General features: G+C 43.0%; 1 protein-coding gene across 2 annotated transcripts; it reads right to left on the bottom strand.

The window, feature by feature from the left end:
- Positions 1–1,062: 1,062 nt before the first annotated feature.
- Positions 1,063–24,770, bottom strand: RBM44 (RNA binding motif protein 44). Of its 2 annotated transcripts, XM_083706610.1 has the most exons (15): positions 24,561–24,770; positions 23,236–23,372; positions 20,549–20,905; positions 17,452–18,746; positions 16,146–16,201; positions 14,830–15,003; positions 13,430–13,505; positions 11,643–11,739; positions 9,400–9,513; positions 7,761–7,846; positions 7,597–7,670; positions 5,611–6,073; positions 4,597–4,742; positions 4,362–4,510; positions 1,063–1,493 (listed from the first exon to the last, which is right to left on the bottom strand). In XM_083706610.1, the coding sequence occupies exons 3-14, from the start codon at positions 20,865–20,867 to the stop codon at positions 4,366–4,368; spliced, it is 3,045 nt and encodes a 1,014-aa protein (XP_083562736.1). In that variant the 5' UTR covers positions 20,868–20,905; positions 23,236–23,372; positions 24,561–24,770; the 3' UTR covers positions 1,063–1,493; positions 4,362–4,365. The 2 variants fall into 2 exon arrangements, with proteins under 2 accessions (XP_083562736.1, XP_083562735.1); XM_083706609.1 differs by lacking the exon at positions 23,236–23,372 and having other exon boundaries at positions 24,561–24,759.
- Positions 24,771–25,588: the final 818 nt, after the last annotated feature.

The following is a 25,588-nucleotide window of genomic DNA, read 5'->3' as shown; positions in this document are numbered from 1 at the left end:
AATAAATTTCTTTTTCTGTCATAAGCAAGTCCCACAGGTCAAGAGTACCTGGCAGAAAACTGCATTATCATATCTGAAGCTTAAAGCTCAAAAATAAAAGTTTAATTGGTGGTTGCAATCAGAAGTGTACTGATGGTTTTCTGCCCAGTTTTCATATCCCACTACTGACTTCTGGGAGAAAAAGGGTTAACTCAAACCTAGCAGCAAAAGAATTTAGAAGGCAAGGAGCTGGCCAAGTTTCCTTCACCTTTTTCTTTAAAAGGAATTAAAAGATGTTGCTTTGTGTGGAAAACCACCCAACATTTGAATGGAGAAAGGCATTGGGTAGCCCATGCAGTGCTCTCCAGCCAACTCCACCAACCTCAGCCAGCACAGTCTATGTCAGGGATGCTGGGAGTCGCTCCTGCTGCCTGAATGCACCTTTCAAGCTCCTGTTCCCACAGCAGTCTGCCTATTCCTGGTAAGCTGCTGCTGCTGCTGAATATTCCGTGAAGGTAGTTCCAGTGCTAGAGCCGGACAGGTAAAGTGAGATGGCTGCTTTGTGCTTATGGCTGGATTGTGCATTCCTAGAGAGTGATTGCCTCCTTACTGAAGATTACCAAGCCTGGAACGTTTGGGTGTAGTCAGCTAAACTGAACTCAGCACAGACCCCCTGGAATGAGCCTGATTCAGTCAGGCCCACTAATTCCAGTGGGTCCACTCTGAGTAGAACTTAGCTGAATGCCACCTTTGACCTGCTGGTTGGCAAGATCTCCCAGTTGAACAGCATGTGAGCCATACATGAAGGAAGCCCTGAGAAAAGTCACTTTAAAATCTCACAGATTTCAATGGACGTTAGAATGCACGTCTCTCCCACTGGAACTCATGGTAGTTTAAAATGTTTAATTTTTGCTGGATTGTTCCCAGTGTGTAGAACTACAAAAAGTGATATATCTGTGAAATATATTTGATTTAGTATGAACATTGTTTTTTTAAAAGGGGAAGCACTTATCCCCCCCCCCCCGGGTCAAATAAATACAGTATGAGCCTTGTCAATTAAAATACAAACATCTTACACCTTACTACAACCAAACATGTTTATTGAAACTGCAGCTACAAACTTCAGCCACATCAGATTCTTAATTACGTATTATTTTCTAAAGTTGTTTCACATTACAGTAGCTGACAAACACAAAATATGGTTATCAAAACAAAAGATGAACCTTTTTGCTTAATAGTTACCTAAGGCAAAGATTTTTGTTCATTGCAAAGTAAAAGAGCAGAAGACCACCAGTTCCTTGCAAACGTGCATATCTTTGAAAGCTGGAACATTTTCCAAACAACTCAGTTTTCCATAAACTAACATTTCGTTCCTCTTTAAATTCACTTAGAGCTCCTCAACCGAGTGTGCATTCTCTTTTCAGGTCTGCAATGATGGCTTTTCTTTTCATTCATGCCAGTGACAGACACACCCAGAAAAAATATGTTCAGATTCACAGACAGCTGCAGAGTCACTATATATAGAAAAAATATTGTAAAACTAGCAAGTTGTTGTCACTTGAAAAATTGAAGATGAATTTAAACATGCTATTTATTTATTTTTTAAAGGAAATCTGCATTCTACTGTGAAGAAGCAATTGTTCAATACCCAAGAGATTATATGGAAATACGAACAAACCTTCGTTGCTAGGAACTCTTTTCTGATCTGAGGGGGCTGAGTAAAGCAGGGGGGGTCTGGCCGGTCACTGAGCAGCCCTGCACACTCCTGTCAACATTTGCTGGGAGCAGACCAGCAGATTCCAGCCTCGCCCCTTGTTTACAGTGTCCTAGCTAAGGAAGGGTGTCAGGAGCAGGATTAGGGCTACAGAATGAGACTGTTCTCATTCAGTTAGCCCAACTCGTAGTAGGAGAGACACTGCTAAACACTGCCACCAGCTGGGGCAAAAGTTAAATATATGTTTTGCTGAAAAACATATGGCCAATTTTGCTTTAAGCAGCACATTACTAATTGGACATGTTAGAAAAAATGACATAAAACAACGTAAATGCAGGTGGCCAAACTGCAAATTTCACAGGGCATAACTGGTTCAACAATAACTGTCCCATAATGGGAAATTATAGGCCTGTTTTCTTTTCATTAAATTCTCAACTTTTCTGGAGGACAGTAATCTATGAAGCCCAGGCTGCTTTCCATGCAAACTACATGGAAGGTGGTACCTCGGGATGCGAACGGGATCCGTTCTGGAGCCCCGTTCGCATTCAGAAGCAATCGTAACTAGTGACGGCACGTCTGCAAAAGCGCATGTCGCTTTTCACCGCTTCTGCGCATGACGTCATTTTGAGCGTCTGCGCGAGCGGCAAAACCTGGAAGTTTCTTCCCGGCTGCCATGGAGCGCAACTCGAAAGTGCTCAACATGAAGCATATTCAACCCGAGGTATGACTGTACTCAACATCCAATCACTATTCTTGTGCTGTTACACCTAGCAGACAAATATATTAGACCACTCCAAGGCCATCTATATGTGGCCTTTGTGGACCTAAAATCTGCCATTGACTCCATCCCTAGATCCAAATTATGGTCAAAGTTGCATTTCGTGATGGAGGACAATAATCTCCTCTATCTTATAAAGCTTTACATATTGATAGTAATATGCAGGTAAGAGATGGTCTGTTGGCGTTAACAAAATTATGATGTCAAGAGGGGTTCCCCTATTGCTTAATCTCTTTTTAATGACTTAGAGAAAGTCCTAAGGGCCCAGACGGACAGTGTCCCAAGCTGGGGGCAAGAAGCACCCCGCTTCCTCTGTATACGGACGACACTGCTTATCCTCTCATGCACCAAATCTGGCTTAAAACATCAACTGAGGAAGTTTTCAGATTAGTGTCTTGAAAGCGACCTTATAATCAATTGTGATAAATAAATAAAAATCATGGTTTTTGGAAATAGATTTTCCCCATATAGATGCATCCTCAATGGTCATGCACTTGAACAGACTAAAAGCTTTCAGTATTCAGGGCTTACTGTCCACCATACAGTCTTGGAACACTCATTGGCTATTTCCCAAATAGCAGAGGTGAGCAAACTTGCAATTCTCTGTTTTTTTCATACACAGGAAGGTCAGTATATTCCCTAAGCTTTAAAAGTGTTCAGTGCAAAATCTGTAATACAATTCCTTTATGCCTCAAATATTCGGTATAATGGATCTTTCCCTAAACTTGATAGATTTCAATCAAAGTTTATGAGGACCCTGCTTCAGGTACCAAAATTAATGCTTCTTTTGGAAACTGGTGAATGCCCACTTTCAATTAAGGCCTGGTGGAGTGCTCTGAAATATTGGCTAGGAGTCTGTGTATATAGTCTTGGAAATGGTCTACTCATTTGATAAATGAGTACATCAGTTCCTGGTCAAAAACCATGGTGTGTAAGCCCTCTTCCATAGGTCTTTCACCATCTTTTCTTATCCACCTGGGGTAGGATACTGCCCTCAAAACTGTGAAACAGAGGTTATGGGATGGTGCCTTCAGTGACTTACAATCTCACATATATGTGCCCTGTCTGTGTTAGGAATCCAATATCTGCAGGGTTTCTTGTTATCTCCCTACCTTAAGAGTCTGACCATATCAAACTATTGCCGTTTTGTTTTCTAAAGCCAGATTAAATATTTTTCCATCTGAAGTGAAGGTACTGGGCCAAAACAAACAAAATGAATTTCAATAGGGACAAATGTGCAGTTACGCACTTAGGCAGGAAGAACTAGATGCACAAATATAAGATGGGAGACACCTGGTATGCCATCTAGGGGTCTTAGCAGACCACAAGTTAAACATGGTCATCTGTCATGGATGGTTTAGTTGAGATTCCTGCATTGCAGGAGGTTGGCCTAGATCACCCTCAAGATTCCTTCCAACTCTACAATTCTATGACGATAATCTTCTACAAAGTGAGAAGTGCTACACCAAACTGTTTGTGTTGACATAACTAAGCAATTAATAAAGGCAATGGCTCAGCAGTAGAAATGGATCAGAAAAATTCAAGGCAGAATATAAAGAGGTTGTTCAAGTTTTCAAGTTCCTGATAAGCCCAATGGCTGAATTCTATCACAAGCAACTTTCTGGGAGCTACAGCCAGTGGAAGAGTGAACTGAGCAACATAAGCAACTCTTGTTTTTTTCACAATAGGCTACATTCCAGCCATGCAAAAATCAATTTTCTACATGCAAATCTCCTCATCCGATTCTGGTCACAGTTGAGAAATGCACATTGACCAAACAGAGGCACTTGAAGAGAGCTCTGGGGGCCACATTCTATTTATGATAAAAGAAAATAGCCAGAAGATATCCGCCAAGCAATATTAGAATTTGAAGGCAGTTTGGGTACTCACCTGCTTATTTCTTTTGCTTTCCGTCAGATTTACATCCAAATCTCTTTTCCAGAAGTGATGAAGTCATTTGCACAATAGAGCTAAGCGATAAGCCACTAAGCAAACCCTTATTTTCTTTTATCTCTACCAAAGCATCCAAAATTTTGTCTCTAAAAGAGGAGAATAGGAGATGAGAGCCTCCAGAGAATTTCAGTAAAAAAATCTTCTGAATCCCACCATTAAAAAGCATACTTGCCTATGAATCTCTGGATACAGATCTTCCAGCTTCTTCACCACTTTACGGAAGCTTCTTAAGTTTAATGCATTTGGTGGTATAAAGGTAGCAGATGGATTTGGAACAAACTGTACTGAACCCAACGGTAAGAGGCCCCCTGCAAGATCCTAGGCAAATATTACATGAGCTACTTAATGGACAAAATAAGGAAAAACTGCATTTGTATTGAAGAACTAAGGAAAGCTAAAATTGAAACAAATATTCAATAAAATGTTAGAAAATGCTTCCCACTACATCTGCAAAAAGAAGTGGGAGCCTCTACCCACAGATCACCTTGTGTGGATTTGCCTTTCAACCTGAGTGCGTGCTGTTCAAAAGCAACTGTGTCAACCACTTCATCATGGTTAGGTGGAAGGGAGGCAGCTGTCCCATCCGAATTCCATGCCATTTGATGAGCAAATTATCTCCCGCCAGGTCTAAACACAGTAACTGTATAAATGTAATCCGCAATTGGAGCTTTCCCATTCCTTGCAATCCAACTCTGGTTCAGGTTTTCTGCCTCACTTTCCTTGCCCTGCAGCCTGCCTGTGGTTTGTAAATCCTTCACATTCCAGCCAGGACCTCTCTCTGCTGTTGCTGCATCTTACCTTTTATGCAGACCCTGGGGAGTCTTCCAACACACTTGCTGTCTCATCGTTTCTCACCTGCCCACACCTTTATCTGGTCAGGCTGGGAGAAAAGTGACAAGGCGGCGGCAGCAGCCCCTGCATCCCCCCCCCCCAACATCAACCTTAACAAGCATCCTGCTTTTACCCCAAAGTGTGATCAATGGTGGTGCTAGACTAAGGTAACCATGGCTTAGATTCAGTGGGGGTGGGGCAGTTTGCTCCACAATGGAGCACCCAATCCTATGGCCTGCACCCAATCACTTAAATAATGTGTTAAGCCGTCAGTATTATCCTTACAAAAGAAGAATGCATGCACTGTGATTTAAAAGATGTTTTGACATACATTCCAATAGGGAGAAAAAGTTACCTCTTGATCAATTTCAAGATGTGCATTTTCTGATGAAAGTTGAGAAGATTTGAGATCAGGCTTGGGTACTTTGTAAGGGGCTGAAGCACAAAGAGACCCTTTTGAAGAGTCCAAGAGAGGCCTGGGAGCACTTGCTGAAGGCAAAGGTACCTTCGAAGGACTTTTGGAGATACTGGGCCCTTTTGAAGAGATGGCAGACATTCTGCAAGCAGCGGAGGCAGAAGTGGGTGCGTTAAACATCACATTACAGTTGTTTCTATTTTCGTTATTCTTTTCACAGCTATAACGTGGTCCTTTGTTTCCATACTCTGGTTTCACATAACTCTGATAATCCGGGAGCCCATTCTCCTTTGCAGTCTTTACAAGATGAACCTTTACTGCTTGCCCCTTAATTTCTCTCTCATTCATTTCTTTCACTGCCAGCTTTGCATCACAGGCTGTTTTAAAACTAAGGAAAGCGTATCTAGAACGAAAAAGATGTGCCAAAATTAAGAAAAATGGAAAATTTAAGACCTATCCAATATGCCTCTTCAACTGTAAACCAAAACGTTAAGAGGTATAGTCTTTTCTCCTATGCAAAAGAATCAACTAAGCCCATTTACTTTCTTGCCCCTCTCCATAGACAGACAACACCGCCTGCAGTGACAGAACTATGGCACACCTTCCCTTCTCAAGGCCAGGCACACACACGCCACGTGCGCACACACAACTTATGCTCTGAGCAGGAGCAGCCTGTGCTCATGGCCCTGCCGTGGAACAGGATGGCTGGATTTCATACCCAAAAGGCTCCATAAATTTTATAACCAAGTTCATTTTCATGAGGTGTGCACACAGTCTCTGTATCAATGAGAAATTTACAGAGCTTGATTATGGCTTGGATATCTCACTGGTTAGGACGTGGTGCTGATAACACCAGGCTGCAGGTTTGATCCCTGAATGGGATGGCTGCATATTCCTGCATTGCAGGGGGTTGGACTAGATGATCCTCAGGGTCCCTCCCAACTCTACAATTCTATGGTTCTATGTCTTGCAGCATACAGCAAGTACATTTAATGTAATTTGTGTTAGTGTATAGTATGATTAGTTGAGGTTTTAAGGTTCATTCTATGCATGGTTTATTTCATGAACTGTCCTATTGCAATTAATGCCCACATTTATAATTACCAGCATTATTTATTTATTTAGATCCGATTCTCAGAGTGTCCCTGAGAAAGGCTGCAACCAACCAAAATTCACTGGGAATGTTATTGTTTTATTAGGATTATTTTTATACATTAGAAATAGCTTTTAGTCGCCCTTCTGAGGCTTTGCTTCTACTTTTGTTTGCTTTGGAGTGACAAATGCAAAGCATCCAGCAGCCCACAAGACCAGGTAATGGCTGTGCCTGTTGCAACAGACCAAAGGCAAGTGGGAAAAGAGGGAATGGGGGAAAGGCTTCCAAGAGCCATATGGTGACAGATCCCTAGGATCCTGCAAATCATCCATTAATAACGAAAGTTCAGGGGGCCTGCCACTTACGTGAGGGTTTGGTTCCGGGGATTCGCAAGCAAAGGCGAAATGACACAAACTGCCCTTCTAAGAGGCAGAAGGCTGCTCACCCCAGGGCCTGGGAAGGGACTTGCGTGAGGCCCTAGGAAGCGAGGCAGCACCTTTCTTGCTGGCCTCTGGGATGCTCCCATAGCCCCCCCTCCTTCCCAGAAGGCACCGCCAGGCTTACCTGGTTTGGGAAGGCAGTGCAAGGCTTGGGGATGCTGCCACAGCTCACTCCCGACCCAAAGCCCAGAAACCAAGGAAAACACGCTGGGTGCACAAAAAACAAATAAATGGAGAGCAGAGGGTCTCCCCAACTCTCCATTTATTTATTTATTCCCCCCCCCCCCGGCCCCCGTGTAAGATTGTGATCGCATAGGTAAGTAAGTGCTGGCCTACTGTCTTTCACTGAATGTACTTCAATTATGAAATCATGCAAGCAAAAAATTACAGTACCTGCAATTGGCAGAATATTCACAAATGGAAATCTCAGAAACATTATACTTCTGGAAATGAAGCCACAGATCAACCTGAAATAGACAAAAAGACTCTCACTGGCACAGGTTAAGAAATAGCATTCGGTGAAATAAACTATTATATTTAAATATATGTTGACTTACCTCTGATACTAAGGGACCTAAATCTGCAACATGAACACTATATATGTTCTTTAGCTCCTTTTTTATGTCTTTTATAGTTTGTGTTTCTAGAAGGGTAGATTACAACAATAATGCATAACTTAGCATGTGTATTTTGAAAAGAAAAAGAAATTTAACTGCATAAATAAAGCACCAATATTGAAGACAGAAAAGGCATTCAGAAATGGTTAAGAAGAAAAAACTCCCTTCTAGAATTATTTTTATGGTCATATATTAGGTCACAATTTCCCAGAATGCAAAGGACTTATTACCAACTTTGATTAGAACTATAAAAATCTCCATTTGCTCTATTTTTACAGTTTGTGTCTGAGCTCTTGCAATAAAAACCTCACAAGTTCAGCTCAGGATCAGAATGTAAAAGAATAGTTAAACAGAGCTCTCATACAAGCCATTTTTTTCTTTTTTTTAAAAAACGGCGCATGTCCTGCAAAGATGTAAATTTGGGCACTAGAACCAGTTAGCAAAAGAAGTAGCCAACTCAAAATTTATTACAGGAATCAGTAATTGGGGGCTCCTCGTTACAAGGTATACTTATGATTACAATAAAATTAGAAATTGAGATTTTTTTTTCATCTCCAACATAAAAATGAAAAGTATTTTAAAAACCTCTGTTTAGCATCACTGTTTCAGAAATTTCAAAGGACCAGGAAAGCATGTCCTTTTCATGCTATGTGTGTCCCTGAAAAAAATATGACTTCACTTTGTTTGCCCTGTCATTTTCCACAGGCATGAAACACCAACGTGATACACCAGAACAAAACAGTAATATTTACTGCAAAAGTGGGGGGTTTTTTTGTTTGTTTTTTTGTAGAGTGCAAGGAGATATCCAGGAAGGTTATAATCATCCTGCTGCTCCAAAGGCAAGAAGCAACAAACTTTAAAAGGCAGCTGATGTAATTCCTACTAGAGCCTGAGTTCCATCCTGTGGCAGAGCTGCTGAAGAATCCTTAGACAGGTAGGTAGAAGAATGAGAGACACTGGAGGCTGAGAAGAACACGCAGAGGACACAGAAAGGACCAGGAAGATTCAAACTGCTGAGCCCAAACTGGCCCCTAGGAAGGCTGGGGAGAAAGACTCTCCTCCCTGAAAGAGAGGGGAGTGGTTGTGGGCGGGAGCCTGAACACCGCCCCTAGCAGGGGGCATAGCCCCCTGCCTCCAGCTCACCTGGCTGGCGCTCACGCCCCCCCCCGGTGGCCGTCCAACCAGGTGCCGTGGGGGGCGTGTCCAGCAGCCTTGATGCTGCAGCGTCAGCCTCTGCCCGGCCTCATTTCTCTTCGTCGTCCTGTGCGAGTCCTGTGCGTCGTCCTGTGCGAGAAACTACAAATCCACCGAACAGTTACCCTGTCCAGCCCACATTTTACCAGCTTCTCCGCAAGAGTATCACAGGGGATATCACCCAGTTTCTTAGGGTATCTGCATACACTAGAGATGACGTCCCCTACCTTGAAGAGGAGATGTGAGCACCAGCTACCTAGCTAAACCTTTAGAACATTTCTAATATTCAATCTGTGCAGGGGTAGATATTTGTGTGGGAACAAAGGTAACCAAAGCTCAGAAGTCGCATCAGTGCTATTCCCAAACTAATACAGTCAACATGCACCTGATGCATCACTTGGCTTGAACTGATCTGTAAGCGGCAGTGAAGAATCAGTTACTGTCAGGTTCTCTGTAGCATCAAACCAGCCTTCACTGATTTCTTGAGTATTTGAAGAACCTTGAAACAGATGTAAATATTAAACACACAACACAGAGGTAAGCTTAGAACAGGTAGAAAAAAGGCAAGTAGTCCTGGGCTCATCCCCAGAGTCTTGTCTTTAAAATTTGCCAAACACACACAAAATTTGCTGAACAGGGTTCAGGAGAGCATATCTACACCAACTGAAGGGCCGATAAAAATAATTTTTTTAATTAAGTTTTTGAATTATGTCAGGTGTCTCTCTAAAAAAAAACAGCTTAAAATTAAATCTGAACTTAATGCAAGTGCCTACATTTACAATGTCTACAGACTAAATCTGTGAGATCCAAACACGGTGAGTTAAAGCTTGGGTTATTTTTTTTTTAAGATAAAGAAGAACATCTGACATTTAAGATAAGCACTACAAATATGGCTCAATAAGCCATGTATTATTGTGGCAAACTATGTAAAGGTAAAGGTAAAGGTACCCCTGCCCGTACGGGCCAGTCTTGCCAGACTCTGGGGTTGTGCGCCCATCTCACTCAAGAGGCCAGGGGCCAGCGCTGTCCGGAGACACTTCCGGGTCACGTGGCCAGCGTGACATCGCTGCTCTGGCGAGCCAGAGCTGCACACGGAAACGCCGTTTACCTTCCCGCTGGTAAGCGGTCCCTATTTATCTACTTGCAGCCGGAGGTGCTTTCGAACTGCTAGGTTGGCAGGCGCTGGGACCGAGCAGCGGGAGCGCACCCCGCCGCAGGGATTCGAACCGCCGACCTTTCGATCGGCAAGTCCTAGGTGCTGAGGCTTTAACCCACAGCGCCACCTGCGTCCCCGTGGCAAACTATGACTATGAACCAAATAGCAAGGAAAAGCACTCTTCTACTCAGTAATTACCAGTCTTTGTTCTGTATGGTGCTTGTATGTGACTGCCTGCTTAGATAATTGGGATGAGGTGCATGTGGCGTTGCCGCTCCAGTAGGCCGTGGCGATTGAAGATATCTCACCCCTCCGCAGCTTTCCCACAGCTCCTCCTTCGTCTGCTGTCCTCCTCCCACTCAGCCCGCCCTACAACTGCAGCGCCGCTCATGAGTAGCCAGGCCCAGAAACAGACTGCCTTCAGCCTCCCTCCCAGCTGTAGGGCAGGCAGAGTGGGAGGAGGCAAGCAGATTAAGAATGCCCTTCAGGAAAGGCAAAAAGAGCTAAAAGTAATTTTTTTTAAAAGCTTCATCACTCTGCCCCCCCCCCCCCAAGCTCAGCAATTGCTGGCAAGGGAACAGCTGATACGCAGCATGTTAGATGCGTGCGGCTGTTAGCGTCTGGGCAATCCCCCCCCAAGCTCAACAAATCAGGGCAATCCCCCCCCCCAAAATAGGGGGCATCCTATATGTGGGTGCATCTTATACACGGAAAAATACGGTAAATATGATTTTTAAAATAAAATGCTTCTGGAGGGAAAATCTTTCTAAAGGTAGTTTTCTATTTAAGTTACATCATAGTCCAAAGGCTATTCATCAAGAAATTATTTGTTTTAAGTTTTTCATGTGTGTTAAAACTCAGTTTAAGTTATTATTATTTTTAATTGTTTAACCACATCGGTTAACAAACATGGATACATATACTATAATGTTATTGTTTTAGTTAAATAAATTGTTTAAAATGTTATTAAGGAAATGATTATTTTTCTCCTTCCAATAAAGTACAGCAGAAAAGCTGTCCAAATATAAACAGTTAACTTATTAAACCTCACAATAATTTCATAATTATCTATGTATTTCTAATAGTATAACCATATCAGTAATTTTTAATATAACTGTAAAAACTACTCTGAAAAATTATTATTCCAAAAATGAAACCATCATCTGGTTGTAAAATTAAGATTATACCATCAAGAAAAAAATTCTGAAAAAAATGATTTAAATCATATCCACCCTGATATACATTATGTTACTTTGGCACACTACTAGTGGTGCCCCTTCCTTGTGTCACTTTGCCTGAAATCAAATCCACTCCCCAATTAGGAACATTCTGATTGGAACTTAAAATTGTGAATATTTAACTACTTGCATATCATATTTAATGCTTGGTATAGTTCAGAGGACAAACCAGTTACAATGTAATAACTGCATTGTAAATAATAAATCCCCTGCATTTAAAAATGTTTAACTTACTATTTCCCATAAGTTCATATTTCTGTTCTTCAGAGGTTTTGTTGGAAAGGGACAAATCAGGGCTACTGTTTTCACCATTCTTCTTTTGACATGTAACCTAAAGTTAAAAAACAAGAACAGATTTTAATTTTTGCTCAACAGACAGCTTTTCAGTGCCAACTTCTTCAAACACAGGCCAGTTTTAGAAAAAGTTATTTCCTGCTTCACAATTCAGAGAAGCACCATCCTGGAATGCCCCTTTCTCTCGGGGTTCCTCTGAGATGCAACAAGAGCTTGTTATTTCCAAACACAAAAGTCACGCTTTTTGAAACAGAAATTTAACCAAAACAGTGAAAGCGTACAAACTCACTTAAAAGATACTAAGTCTTCAATGAGCAATCTGCCCTGTGGTATTTATTTTTGAGGCTGATATAATGGTTCTGCTTTATGTTGACTATATTATACCCCATTGCTAGAACAGGTTTATATTTACCGTATTTTTCGCTCTATAACACGCACCTGACCATAACACGCACATCGTTTTTAGAGGAGGAAAACAAGGGAAAAAACATTCTGAATGAAACAGTGGATGTATCATTTTTGGGCTTCATGCTGTGGCCACAGACATGTGATCTGATGGTGAATTTGGGGTGACCCAATGCAAAAATCCTGAGAATTCCTGTGGATCCATGCTTTGTAACCACGTTTTTGCACCATTGCAGCCCCAGGCAACAGTGGGTGCGTGATTTTTTTGGTGCAGGCTGTAGCCATGGACATGCTATGTGATCTGATGGTGAATTTGGGGTGACCCAATGCAAAGATCCTGAGAATCCCTGTGGATCCATGCTTTGTAACCACGTTTTTGCACCATTGCAGCCCCAGGCAACAGTGGGTGCGTGATTTTTTTGGTGCAGGCTGTAGCCATGGACATGCTATGTGATCTGATGGTGAATTTGGGGTGACCCAATGCAAAGATCCTGAGAATCCCTGTGGATCCATGCTTTGTAACCACATTTTTGCACCATTGCAGCCCCAGGCAACAGTGGGTGCGTGATTTTGGGGGGGTAGGCTCTAGCCATGGACATGCTATGTGATCTGATGGTGAATTTGGGGTGACCCAATGCAAAGATCCTGAGGATCCATGTGGGGAGCGAAGGAAAAACAAAGAAGGGACATGAGAGGGGTGTGCAGAGAAGCAGCTGGCTAAGAATGCAGGAGAGGGATTTAACGGGAGGGAGGAAAGAAAGGCAAAAGTTTCCCCCCACCCAAGCCAGCCATATCTCTCTCTCTCTCTCTCTCCCTCCCTCCCTCCCTCCCCCTCTCTCTCCCTCCCCCCTCTCTCTCCCTCCCCTCCCCCCTCTCTGTCTCCCTTCCCCCCTCTCTCTCCCTCTCCCCCAGCAGCACAGAGAGGAATTCCCCTCTGCTTGCCTGGAGGGGAGGGGCTTTCCCTGCTCTTTGTTCCGTTTCAGCAAACACAGCAACGAAACAGAGGACGGTGGGCAGTAAGACCCTGAGGCAGAATGCAGGAAAGCAGCCACTTCCTCTTTTCAGGTTTCGCTTCTCCGTGCAGTGCCGTGATTTTATTTTTGCATGATTTTTCGGCTCCAGGGACCACACATTCGCTCTATAACACGCACAGACATTTCCCCTTCCTTTTTAGGAGAAAAAATCTGCGTGTTATAGAGGGAAAAATACGGTATGTTTAATAGAGAAGTTGTAATGTAGAATCAGCCTTCAAAATAAACCATTTTGAAAGTTCACGAAGAATTCTTAAGGTAGTGTTGTAATGAAGTATGCAGAAGACTTACTAAAGGGAGTGAAGAAACTTCCATATTCTGTGGCAGTGACACCTGAGACACAGATTTTCCTGTCCCAAGGATAGAACTGAAAAAATAATCAAACGTATATTCATTGATTTGGCATTTGCTGAGGTATAGAAAGCACCTTTTAGCCACTGTCTATTTTTATCAAAACAGCCTCAATTCTCAATGTGTCAGAAGAAAGAATCTTGACTTTAATATAATTTGGAAATACTTTAGGTACGATAATGAGTTATGACCATTTCTGAAAGATCAAGTGAGCGGCAAATCTCAAAAACCTTCCGTGTAGAGGTGCTAAAGGGCTGTGCAGATGTTCACTGGTGAGACCAAGGAATGAGAGAAAGTCACTGATGCACATTGCCTTTGTTACTGAAGTCAACATTTTCATATTGAATATGTGCAACATACAAAAGGCTTGACGTGTTTCAGATCCAAAAAGTTTGTGGACACTCCCGTAACTTCTCCCAGGCAAAATGTGCCTGGCCAGTTTTGAGCCCTGGACTAAACAAGAGATTTATAGGGTGAGGTAGGGAAAAGAGGAGTTCCATGAACTGTCTGCACAGCTCTTAGTCCTATGTCCCCACTTGCTCAAGGCCACCCATTTGTTGCCTAGAGACCTCCTGGATGAGAAGGGAGTTCCTCTTGTCATTTGTGCCCACCTACAGTTCAAAAGATGGTAAAGGGATTCTTCCTAGAGCCCTTGTAAAAACATCTGCCACTGCTGCAAAAACACCTATTTAAGTCTAATCCTTTGTTCTCTTCAATATTCACATTTTTAAAAAAGCACATGGAAACTAGCAACCTTTATTTGGTGATGCCTAGGCACTGCACATCAAATTTTCTCTTTCCAGGTAACCACATAAGGGGAAGGGGCTTAGTTAGTGACTTCTCTTATGAAGTGACATCTCAGAATCCTTTTGTTTCTCTGGAATAGGAAGTTTTTTGCCAAAACGTAGGGAGCTTTTGAGAAGACTCTAACATGACAGGAGTTGCATTTGAAAGAAAAAACTAAGGAAATACTAACATGCATATAGATGCATTCAGCCTCATGCCTAAATCTCCAGGCTAAACTTACTGACTCACTAAACAGTTATTCCAAATACTTTTCTGAAACTGTTGTAAAAAGGCTAACTTCCTTGAGTAGTTTGCTTTCTTTGGAGTCACTGGACAGAATATTTATGCCTTTAACTCAACTCTTCCCTCCTACCTGACTTTCAGCTAGGTCCCACAGACACAGCAGCTCTTAGCCTTACAATGCAATGCTATAAATACAACAAGTAAATATGCATGGATTATACTGAAAATGTTTGTATTAGTAATCATATTTGGTGTTCTGCCCAAACCAGTTAACAGTCCACCTTCCACACCAGAAACTATTTCATACACACCCATTTACAGATTTCTTTTTGTCCATGGAATTAATGCAAGTCTGCCAGCAGTGCTGTTGATACATCTGATAGCGAATTTTTAAAAGCTGCACTTCCGCTTTTATAGCTCTCTCCAGTATTTCCTTACAGCAGCTTGGTAAATGGTTGTTTATTTCTTGAGAAAGCTGCATTATCCTTTTAAAAGAAATATTAAGTTTGAATACAAACAAAAGTGATTTAGGGGATTCTACTTAAGTGTACATTTAGAAAACAAAAAAGAACAATTGAAAATTCATTCCCAACCAGAAAAATAAGGAATTTACAGTGTTACCTCAGGTTAAGTACTTAATTCGTTCCGGAGGTCTGTACTTAACCTGAAACTGTTCTTAACCTGAAGCACCACTTTAGCTAATGGGGCCTCCTACTGCTGCTGCGCCGCCGGAGCCCGATTTCTGTTCTCATCTTGAAGTGAAGTTCTTAACCTGAAGCACTATTTCTGGGTTAGCGGAGTCTGTAACCTGAAGCGTATATAACCTGAAGCGTAAATAACCTGAGGTACCACTGTATAAAGGTAAAGTTAAAGTACCCCTGGACGGTTAAGTCCAGTCGAATTCGACTCTGGGGTGCGGCGCTCATCTGCGCTTTCAGGCTGACAGCTTTCCGGGTCACCTGGCCAGAATGACTAAACCGCTTCTGGCACAATAGGATACTGTGACAGAAGCCAGAATGCATGGAAACACCATTTACCTTTCCACTGCAGAGCTACTTGCACAGGTATGTTTTTGTTTGACACTGATCTGTAATTGTATTTTTCGCTCTATAAGACGCACCTAGTTTTTAGAGGTGCTATGATGCTCATGTACTGCTTGTGGGCTTCCCACAGGCATCAAGCTGGCCACTGTCTCTGCGCAGCGCTGCCCCTTCAGCGAAGCGGGAGGAGGAGCAGAAGGGGCTCCGTTCCTCCTCTCGCTTCGCAGGAGAGGTGCTTCGCTGAAGGGGCGCTGCACAGCTCTCCCTCTCTGCACAGCGCCTCTTCTGCGAAGCGCCATTCGCTCCATAAGACGCACTCACATTCCCCCTTACTTTTTAGGAGGGAAAAGGTGCGTCTTATGGAGCGAAAAATACGGTATGTATATTGTCATCAGTTCCTGTTCGTTAACACTGTTATTTGTAGAATCTTGAATCACCTTTCTTTGAAAATTATTAAAAAATATTTTGCAGGAGTTGGGAACATTGCCTCCCTCCTCCCTCGTGTAACCAGAGATTCCAGCTGGTGGAGCTTGAAGAATCTCAAAGTTTTAAGAAGTAGTAAAAATCACTTAAAAGGTGTATCATACCTGTTTGGAATTTCATTTAAGTCTCTGCTAGTGCTATTTTTCCATTCCAAAAGATCCTAGAAATAGAAATTTTAGTAAGTTTGATTGACAAACTAAAGTTGTAAATCAGATTTAGCTAGCAAGTCCCTAAACCTGATGCAACACACACTGAGAATGCTCCTTGTTTCAATAAGAGAATCCAGAATTTTGCATGTCTAGCCATATTATATTGGCTTCCTAAGTTACGAATACAAACACAAGGACAAAACAAAAAAATTCCTTCCAGTAGCACCTTAAAGACCAACTAAGTCAGTTCTTGGTATGAGCTTTCGTGTGCATGCACACTTCTTCAGATACACAGATATTCAGATATTCTGTGTATCTGAAGAAGTGTGCATGCACACGAAAGCTCATACCAAGAACTGACTTAGTTGGTCTTTAAGGTGCTACTGGAAGGAATTTTTTTTGTTTTGACTATGGCAGACCAACACGGCTACCTATCTGTAACTGAAACACAAGGACGACTGTCCTACGGGAATCAGAAACATATACGAGCTGTACTTGGCTGCAGCTCTTCAGCATTTGCACTCTATACACCAGCATGTATGCCCTGCACATGATGCTCCTGGATCTGATCTGGGAAGGAAAGAGTGTGGCAGGGGAGGTGCTGATCTTTATCAAGGGCAAGGCAGCCAGAACTGCTTTAAGAACTGGAACCATTAAGAACCATTAAGCTTGGTTTTGCCTAATTTCTTTGCCTCCCTTTCCCTCCTGCCTCATTATCTCTTTACACTGTGAGCCTGAGGGCAGGGACTATCTCACAACTGATTTTTGTAAGCTGCTTTTTTGGCTAAGGGGGAGGGGCATTACAAATGCTGTAAACAAGTAAGTAAAAGATGTGGGCTGCACACTAATCCTTATGGAGAAATTTCAAAGGTGCCTTATGACTGCACCTTATGAACATCCAATGCTACCAATGTTGTGAACCAGCTATTCACATTCTGTCTGTCTCAGAGTCTAGAAGCATGATTAAGAGTGTGCCTGACTGGCAAAGATTTCTGGGGCTCTAGCCAACAGGCTTCTCAGAAAACGTGAGTTAAACTCAAAGCCTAAGGATTCAGAGCTTTGGCTGTCCACTTGTACATGCAACTGCCTACCCAGATAGGAAGACAAACACATGCCCCCTAACTTGATAACGGTGGGCACATGGCCTTGAAGTAGGAAGCAGATACAATTATGGGAGTTGTAGTTAGAAAGAGTAGTTAGAAAAACATATAGTGGAATGCCTCAAATAATAACTAATTCCACAAGCTTCCCCATGTTTTACCTTGTCACTAGTGATACAGTTTTCCAACATTTCATCCATTGCTGCTTGTGCAGTAGTCATCTCCATGTTGTCAGATATGCATGACCAATCTGTATTGCAGGCAACACTTCTGACGGAATCCCTCAGCCACTGCTTGGGCCTTTCTTTGTTCATCATTGTTATAACTGTGTTTTGTCCTCTGGAGACTACTGAAGCCTTGACATTAGTTGCTCTGCTTGTTGTAAAACAAGCTCTAAAATCAGAACTTGCATCAACAGCTTGGTTAATTGTACTCTGATTATTAAATGCTTTATAGGTGCAATTTGCCTCCTTAGAATCAACTACAGCTTCATAATCAGAGAAATCTGAAATTTCTGTATCACCGATAGAGGTGTGTGCATGGGAACATTTTCTTTCCTGTTGCAATACATGTGCATTTCTAGTTTTCAGGGTTCTACCTGAAAGATAATCTGTTTTCATATTTTTATCAATTTTAGAGTTGCTCCCTGAGAATAATTTTGGATTATTAACCTTAGCACTAACTGAATGTTTATTGACAATACTACTGAGCAAACTAATAGTCTCATCTCCTGGTTGATCATCAAAATTCAAGCCTTTGCCTTGTGTGCCACATTTGCTATCTTGCAAAGTCTGGGGGAATTCTGGTATTTTGCTGTATTTGTAGCAGTCACAATCAATACTACAACCTGAAGTAGGAGACTCATCTTTTTGTTTGTTCATGAGACACTGGGCATCTGCAAGCTGATTTTCATTTGACAGTTCCTTGTCCTGAAAAGCTTCTGGCCGATGACCCATGCAGTCTTGTAGTCCAATGCAGTCTAGTGTGGAATCATCTAAGCCTCTGCATCTGTACTCCTCATTTTGATTGCTACTTAAGTAGGAAGAGTCTGCAGCAGTATCCAAGTTCATATCTGTCTCACTTACATTTGGCAGTGCAGTGGACATTCCCTCACCTTCCAGTTCCTCATCAGGCAATGCACTAAAATAAGGCAAGCTTCCTTTTGATACGCTTAATTCTGAGGCACTTATGTAACATGACTGGCATGGAGAGGAGCAATTAGCAAGATTCAAGCAAAAGTCAGAGATATCATTCACTGTATTTTTTTCAGAATGTTCTGATCCATGGAGTGCACTCAGGACTGTTGATCTATGAGAATTGTTCTCAAATTCACTCTCTCTCTGCTCCATGGCTCCCACGTCAGAATGGTTTCCAGAAGCAACAAGCGTTGCTTCACTGAGCTTACTTTTCTCAGAACCATCTGATGGTAGCTGATGGGGTTTAACAGCTTTTTCACCTGTTTGGACAAAATACCAAATGCATATTTCAATATTCTTTCTCTAACCGAAATTTATCCTACATAGTGAAAAAAAGGAGTGCTGGCAGTGACTGCTCAATTTGGAAAGAAGAAACAGGTACATAGGAAACAGAAGAAAGGCAGTGAACTAGGACAAAGGGTACATTGATTGGTACTGATTAGGAAAAATTGTTAGCTTTTAATAGTTATCGCTTCTACTTTTAGAATTTTTTAGTAAAATGTTAAAATCCACCAGACTATTTGTTATTAGACAGTGTACCAGATAAAGATTATTTTGCCAGTGGCTAAATGCAACTGGTACCCAGGAAATTTTGAACACTGTTTGTCTCCATGGGATCCAGAGCACCCTGGATCCCTTGCAGGGCCCAGACCCTCTCTGATTTGCCAGACCTGAAGCTGCAGGGCCTCTGATGTGGTGAAGCATTTTATTTTGCACTAACAAAGCAAATACAGGCTACCTACACTGTAGTAAGGAAAAATTTATCCTATGCTCTTATCATATAAAACTGAAGCTGAAATACTGCATCTTTCTTGCTCATCCCACCCACCCCATTTCTTAATGTTTTCCACCTTCTGCTTAACTCCAAGCCTGGCATCTACCAATTCACAACTGTATACATGAATCATCCCACACAGCTTGATACCAGGAAGGGAAACTGAGTAAGTCACTTTCTAAAGGCACACACAGAAAAATACTACGGGACCAAGCAGCATTTCTACCCAAATTAAACTGGAATGATGGGGAAGTGGGGGAGGAGTCAGATGATACTCAACACCTTTAAAGAGCACTTACCCCAAGTTTATATCATATAAGAAAAGAGGAAGAAGGCTCTGCCTGTCTCAAAAAAGTAGTACCATGCCCAGTTGGTGAACCACAGAAATATTAAATCATCATGTAACACACATCCCAGAAACTTGCTAAAACACTGCATTTGGTTAACCAATATCACAGACAAATCAAAGTTGTCCTACCCCATCAACACCCAATAAGCATGGTAAATATGGGAAGCAAAAATGGATTCCAGTGGATCTTCCCTAAATCCAAAACTACTTCTCTTCGTAAGTCAACTAAGTGACACAAATGTAACAAAATGGGTTTTTAAAACTTAGAATCATATAATTGTGGGGTTGGAAGGGATCTGAGGGTCATCTCGTCCAATCCTCTGCAATGCAAGAATCTCAGCTAAAGTATCCATGGCAGATGACCACCCAACCTCTACTTTAAAACCTTCAAGGAAGGAGTCCACCACCTTCCGAGGGAGACCATTCCACTGTCAAACAGCTCTTACCATTCATCCTTTGTCTACTATTGGCTACTTCGGAATCTGCTGGATTGATTGCTTCTCTCGACAGGTGTCTTTTGTACAGGTACTGTAACGAGCTGGGATTACAGGTAAGACGTCTCCCTTACAGCAGGTGCTTCTAATCTCAGCTCGTTACATACAGTGACGATACCAGGTAGCCTAACATCTGGCTGGTTGATAGGGAATCAAATACTTATTTCACTCATTATAATGCACATCCATCTCTGACTTTTGTGGGTTTTCCTGTTGTTATTCTGTCTCTCACAGCTACAATAAACCTACCATTAAAATTATGGACTGGTCATTTCTTCATCCGAGGGCAAACAGGCAAATTTAGCAGGGGATCAAATACCAATACTTTTTTCGCTCACTGTAAGCTCTATTTTCTTATTAAGCTTGCTCACAGTACAAATTATGGTATAGTCGAAAAACCCTAAGAAAAAAGTCACTAACTATTGAAAAGTAAAATTAACTCACCAGAAAAGCTATGAATAGTATTTGGCTTTTCTAAAACCTGAATTCCCCAGCCATTCATTTCAGCAGTAGCATATCTGTAGTAACTGTTTTCCAATTGTCCATATTTAAAGGTGACAGATGCGGAAGAAGGCACTACCATATGTGGATATGATGCATCTACAGCCACAGGCATAGGCACATACACTCTTGGGTGAAACCAGAAAGGCGCCACTGAATATGGGACTTGACCATAAAGTGAACAATCTCTTGGGAAGCGTGGCCTTGTACCAAAGAGAGGTTGGATGTATGCTTTTTCATTAAAAGGAGGGTGCCATGACATATTTTAGACATGTGTATGACAGGGTGAGCGTATAATTCCTGGAAAGCAAGCAAAATAGACATAAATATAAAAAGGAATGGTTAAATAATCCAAAGTAGTACAATACATCTCTTATACATTCCAACTACATACTCATGGGTTAACTAAATCCTGGTGGTCAGTCAACAGAACCTCTTAACTAAAGCAACAACAGTGAAAGATATGCATATCTACTCAGTTCAATGGGACTAACTCCCTAGCAGAATGTTGAGTTTCCCCTCTTTAAACAGCAAGCCTCAGTTCCAGAACTGGCTTGCTAATGACATGTGAAGTGGCTCTTTGGGAAATCCCACCTAAAATTCTCTTGGGCAGGTGGATGGTGGGCAGCTATTTAGGTCTTGACTACTGTCAATCAACATAAAAATACTTTAATGTCTAAGGCAAATTTCTTTTAATTCTTCATAGCAGAGAATGCTCGCAATTCTTTAGCAGGGCCAGGTGATGTATTGATAAAGGTAAAGGGACCCCTGACATTAGGTCCAGTCGTGACCGACTCTGGGGTTGCGGCGCTCATCTCGCTTTATTGGCTGAGGGAGCCGGGGTACAGCTTCCGGGTCATGTGGCCAGCAGGACTAAGCCGCTTCTGGCGAACCAGAGCAGCGCACGGAAACGCCGTGTACCTTCCCACCAGAAGAAGAGGAGGAGTTTGGATTTGATATCCCGCTTTATCACTACCCGAAGGAGTCTCAAAGCGGCTCACATTCTCCTTTCCCTTCCTCCCCCACAACAAACACTCTGTGAGGTGAGTGGGGCTGAGAGACTTCAGAGAAGTGTGACTGGCCCAAGGTCACCCAGCAGCTGCAGGTGGAGGAGCGGGGAAGCGAACCTGGTTCACCAGATTACGAGTCCACCGCTCTTAACCACTACACCACACTGAGAGGTACCTATTTATCTATTTGAACTTTGACGTGCTTTTGAACTGCTAGATTGGCAGGAGCAGGGACCGAGCAACGGGAGCTCACCCCGTCGCGGGGATTCGAACTGCCAACCTTCTGATCGGCAAGTCTTAGGCCGTGTCCCTTGATGTATTGATACATCTTCCAAAACCCGTTTGAAGACCACAGCACAGCAATGGTTTCATAACATTTGATGTGGCAATATGTATCACAAATCACGATGTGTATGTGTGCTATGTAAAAAAAAAAAAATCACTATGTGGGAAAAACTGTGAAGCCCCTCGCTTCTCTCATGATTTCTGCCACACCATTGCTTGCTCTGCCACCTCAGCAATCTTCCGCTTCCTGTTTATTTTATGGTGTTTACATTGTTGCGTTCCCCCTAAATAGCTTAGAAAATGTGCTAACTTGAATATTATCTGTACTATAAAATAAGTTGTAACAGTATGTTAAAGATATGTAAAAAAAACATTTACAAGATATGTTTTATACCCCTAAGTAACAGCAGTTGCTAGGACATTACCCCATTCACCTCTACAGAGTTTCATCCTTATTTCAGACATCATGATATATCTGTAATAGCTGGTGATATATCACAATGCTGAAAACCAGACATCACTGAGACCTATTTTTAGTGAGCATTTTCATATATCACAACCCTATAAAGTTAATTCTGTAACAATTTCATTATTATTATTATTATTACTATCATCATAGATTTTCCATGGGAACTCAACATAATTGTGCAAGTTGCATTCTCTGCCAGAGATAGTTATACTGAAGGCTTTGTAGCTACATTCTCAAGCAATTTCAGCATACTCCATACATATCCCATCCTTTCTGTTAAGAAACTCCTGCACATCTGCCACTGAAATGGTGTGCTGCAGAAGCAATGAGCATTACCATTTCACATAAGAATTCATTCAGGCCCACTGGCCTGTACAAACTTAGCATGCAACCAACATTGGTGTGACTGCACATTTTGGGGCAAATGTGGGACCCTTTAGCTCTCCAGATATTGCTGCACTACAACTCCCATCATCTTTGGCCTTTAGGCATGCTCACTGGTGTGAGTTATAGTTATAGTTCTGGAATACCAAAGCTTCCCTACATCTGCTATACAGTGGTACCTCAGGTTAAGTACTTAATTCGTTCCGGTAGTCCATACTTAACCTGAAACTGTTCTTAACCTGAAGAACCACTTTAGCTAATGGGGCCTCCAGCTGCTGCCGCGCCGCCAGATATCGCGCCGCCAGAGCACGATATCTGTTCTCATCCTGAAGCAAAGTTCTTAAACTGAAGCACTGATTCTGGGTTAGTGGAGTCTGTAACCTGAAGCGTATGTAACCTGAGGTACCACTGTACAGTGGTACCTTGAGTTAAGAACTTAATTCGTTCCAGAGGTTCGTTCTTAATCTGAAACGGTTCTTAACCTGAGGTGCTCCTTCGCTAATGGGGCTCCTGCTGCCGCGATTTCCGTTCTTATCCTGGAGCAAAGTTCTTAACCTGGAGCAACCACTTCCTGATTAGCGGAGTTTGTAACCCAAAGCATCTGTAACCCAAGGTACCACTGTAGAGAGAAAGAGGAGGGCTTGCTCAACTGTAGTGGCCAATTAGACAGACTAGTAATTTTGTTGGCTTTAAACAGTATGGCTTTAAACCTTGGGTTGTAAAGTTCAATCTTAAGAGGTGCCTGCCATGCTACAGGCAGTGTGTAAGTCCAGGCCTTTGCAGTACAACCTGGAACATGGTTGCTTTCATACACTAGTATCTTAAAAGTTCCTAATACATCTTAGGGCAGCCGTTCCCAACCTATGGACCCTGGATCACCAGCAGGTCTACAAGTGTCAATCAGGTGTGCCCTTGGTATGCCCATGTTAAATATTCATATTGATGATTAACTGTTTTTCATTACTTTTTTATTTATCATATTGCCTTTCATTGAATTTCAATTTGACTTCTATGGGACTCATGTTGTAATACAGTGAAGCACTAGGTAAGAAAAGAAGCAATAAATGTGCCATTAAAAAGTATACAGCATAGAGTGGAAGGGGCCCTTAGGGTCATCTAGTCCAATCCCCTGCAATGCAGGAATCTCAACCAAAGCATCCATGGCCGATGACCCACCAGCCTCTGCTTAAAAACCTCCAGAGGAGGAGAGTCCTCCATTTTCCCAGGGAGAAAGTTCTTCCTGATGTTTACACTTGCAGGGCATTACAATTGCTGCAACTGATGGGGAATCCATTAAAGGGTCGACTGAGACCTTAGGCAGCAGTTCAGGTCTGCAGCCTTAAGAGCAGGGGCAGGCAGGCTGAGGCCCGGGGGCCGGATCCAGCCCAATCGCCTTCTGCTCTGGGAATCAGCGTGTTTTGACATGAGTAGAAGGTGTGCTTCTATTGAAAATGCACCTCTGGGTTACTTGTGGGGCACAGGAATTCGCTCATTATTTCCCCCCAAGAATATAGTCCGGCCCCCCACAAGGTCTGAGGGAGGCTGGACCGGCCCCCTGCTTCAGAGCCCCCAGGCCGAGGGGAACTCTCTCTCTCCCTCTGCTCCCCCCCCCGCCCTCCACTCGCTTTCCCCCCAAAGGAAGCGCCCTCCATGTCGTTCTCGAGCGGAAGCCGCCCGGGGCTCCTGGGCTGGCGGGCGGCACGCAAACCCCGCGAAGACCCTCCGCGCCGCGGTCCGGCCTGCGCACGTGCTGCCGGCGGGGCGGGGCGGGGCGAGGCGGAGGGGAGAAGGCGCGGGACTCACGAACCGGGAGGAAGAAGAAGCTGAAGCAGCAGCAGCAGAAGCCGCCGCCGCCGCCCGCCCGCCCGCCCGCCGGGTGCCGAAGCCTCGTCCAACTGAAGCGCCCGTTCCTCCCGCACGCCCGCCCCTCCGCAAACCGCAAACCGCCATCGGCTGATCGCGGGACGCTCGTGGCCAGCGGATTGGCGCAGAGGCGGGGCTCGTGCGCGGGTCGGGGCCTCGCGCCCCCTGGCCCCGCCCCCTCCGCCCAGGTCTTTTTCCTCTTCGCCGCCTCAGTTGCGATTCTGGCTGCGCAGACGCCGCACGCTCCGCAGAATGTGCCCAAAGCGCTTTCCCCAGAGCTCTGTCCCACCCCGACTCCGCTTCTCCCTATAAGCGAAGCGGCATTATGACATTTCTCCTTCCCCTGCCTTTTCCTCCTGACAGGACTTAAGGCGGTTTACAACGGAAAAACGGCTGAAAACACGCCCGAGATACAAGGGAAAATAGAAGGGATCGTTTAAAAAGGAACAGTAGAATTGAAACACGCACACATTTGTCTGCCTAGCTAATCTGTACAAATAGTTTACAATAAAGAATGAGGGGGGAAACTAATTCTATTTTTATGAAATAATAAAACACGTTTAAGGCACCCTTTTGTTTGCCTACTAAAAATATTCCCATTTAGAGAAGCCTATTTTAACGTAATTTATTGGCACAGAGTGTTGTAAGAGGTGCTGGATTTTTGTTGCATCTCTTGTTTCTTCAGATTGTAAACCTTGTGCATAGCAATATAGAAAGGCGATATACAAATTCAAAAGTGAAATTAAACTTTGAAGACACAAAAATGTTAATCTAGTGGACATCAGGCAGATAACCAGATACCCAGCTGTGATCTTAAAATGCAATAAATACTGGGCCTCAGAGTCTCCAGCTCAAAGGTGGCTGCAATAGATGCTGAATGAACAGTAACAAAAACTGAATCTATTGCTATTATATATTATTCCAGCTCTATAACGATGGTTCTGCAATAAAAATACTGACGAGTCTCTTTTG

The sequence above is a fragment of the Podarcis gaigeae genome (genome assembly GCF_964106915.1).
Source record: "Podarcis gaigeae genome assembly, chromosome: 1".
NCBI classification, from domain to species: Eukaryota; Metazoa; Chordata; class Lepidosauria; order Squamata; family Lacertidae; genus Podarcis; species Podarcis gaigeae.
This window is presented reverse-complemented; position numbering and strand designations above follow the sequence as displayed.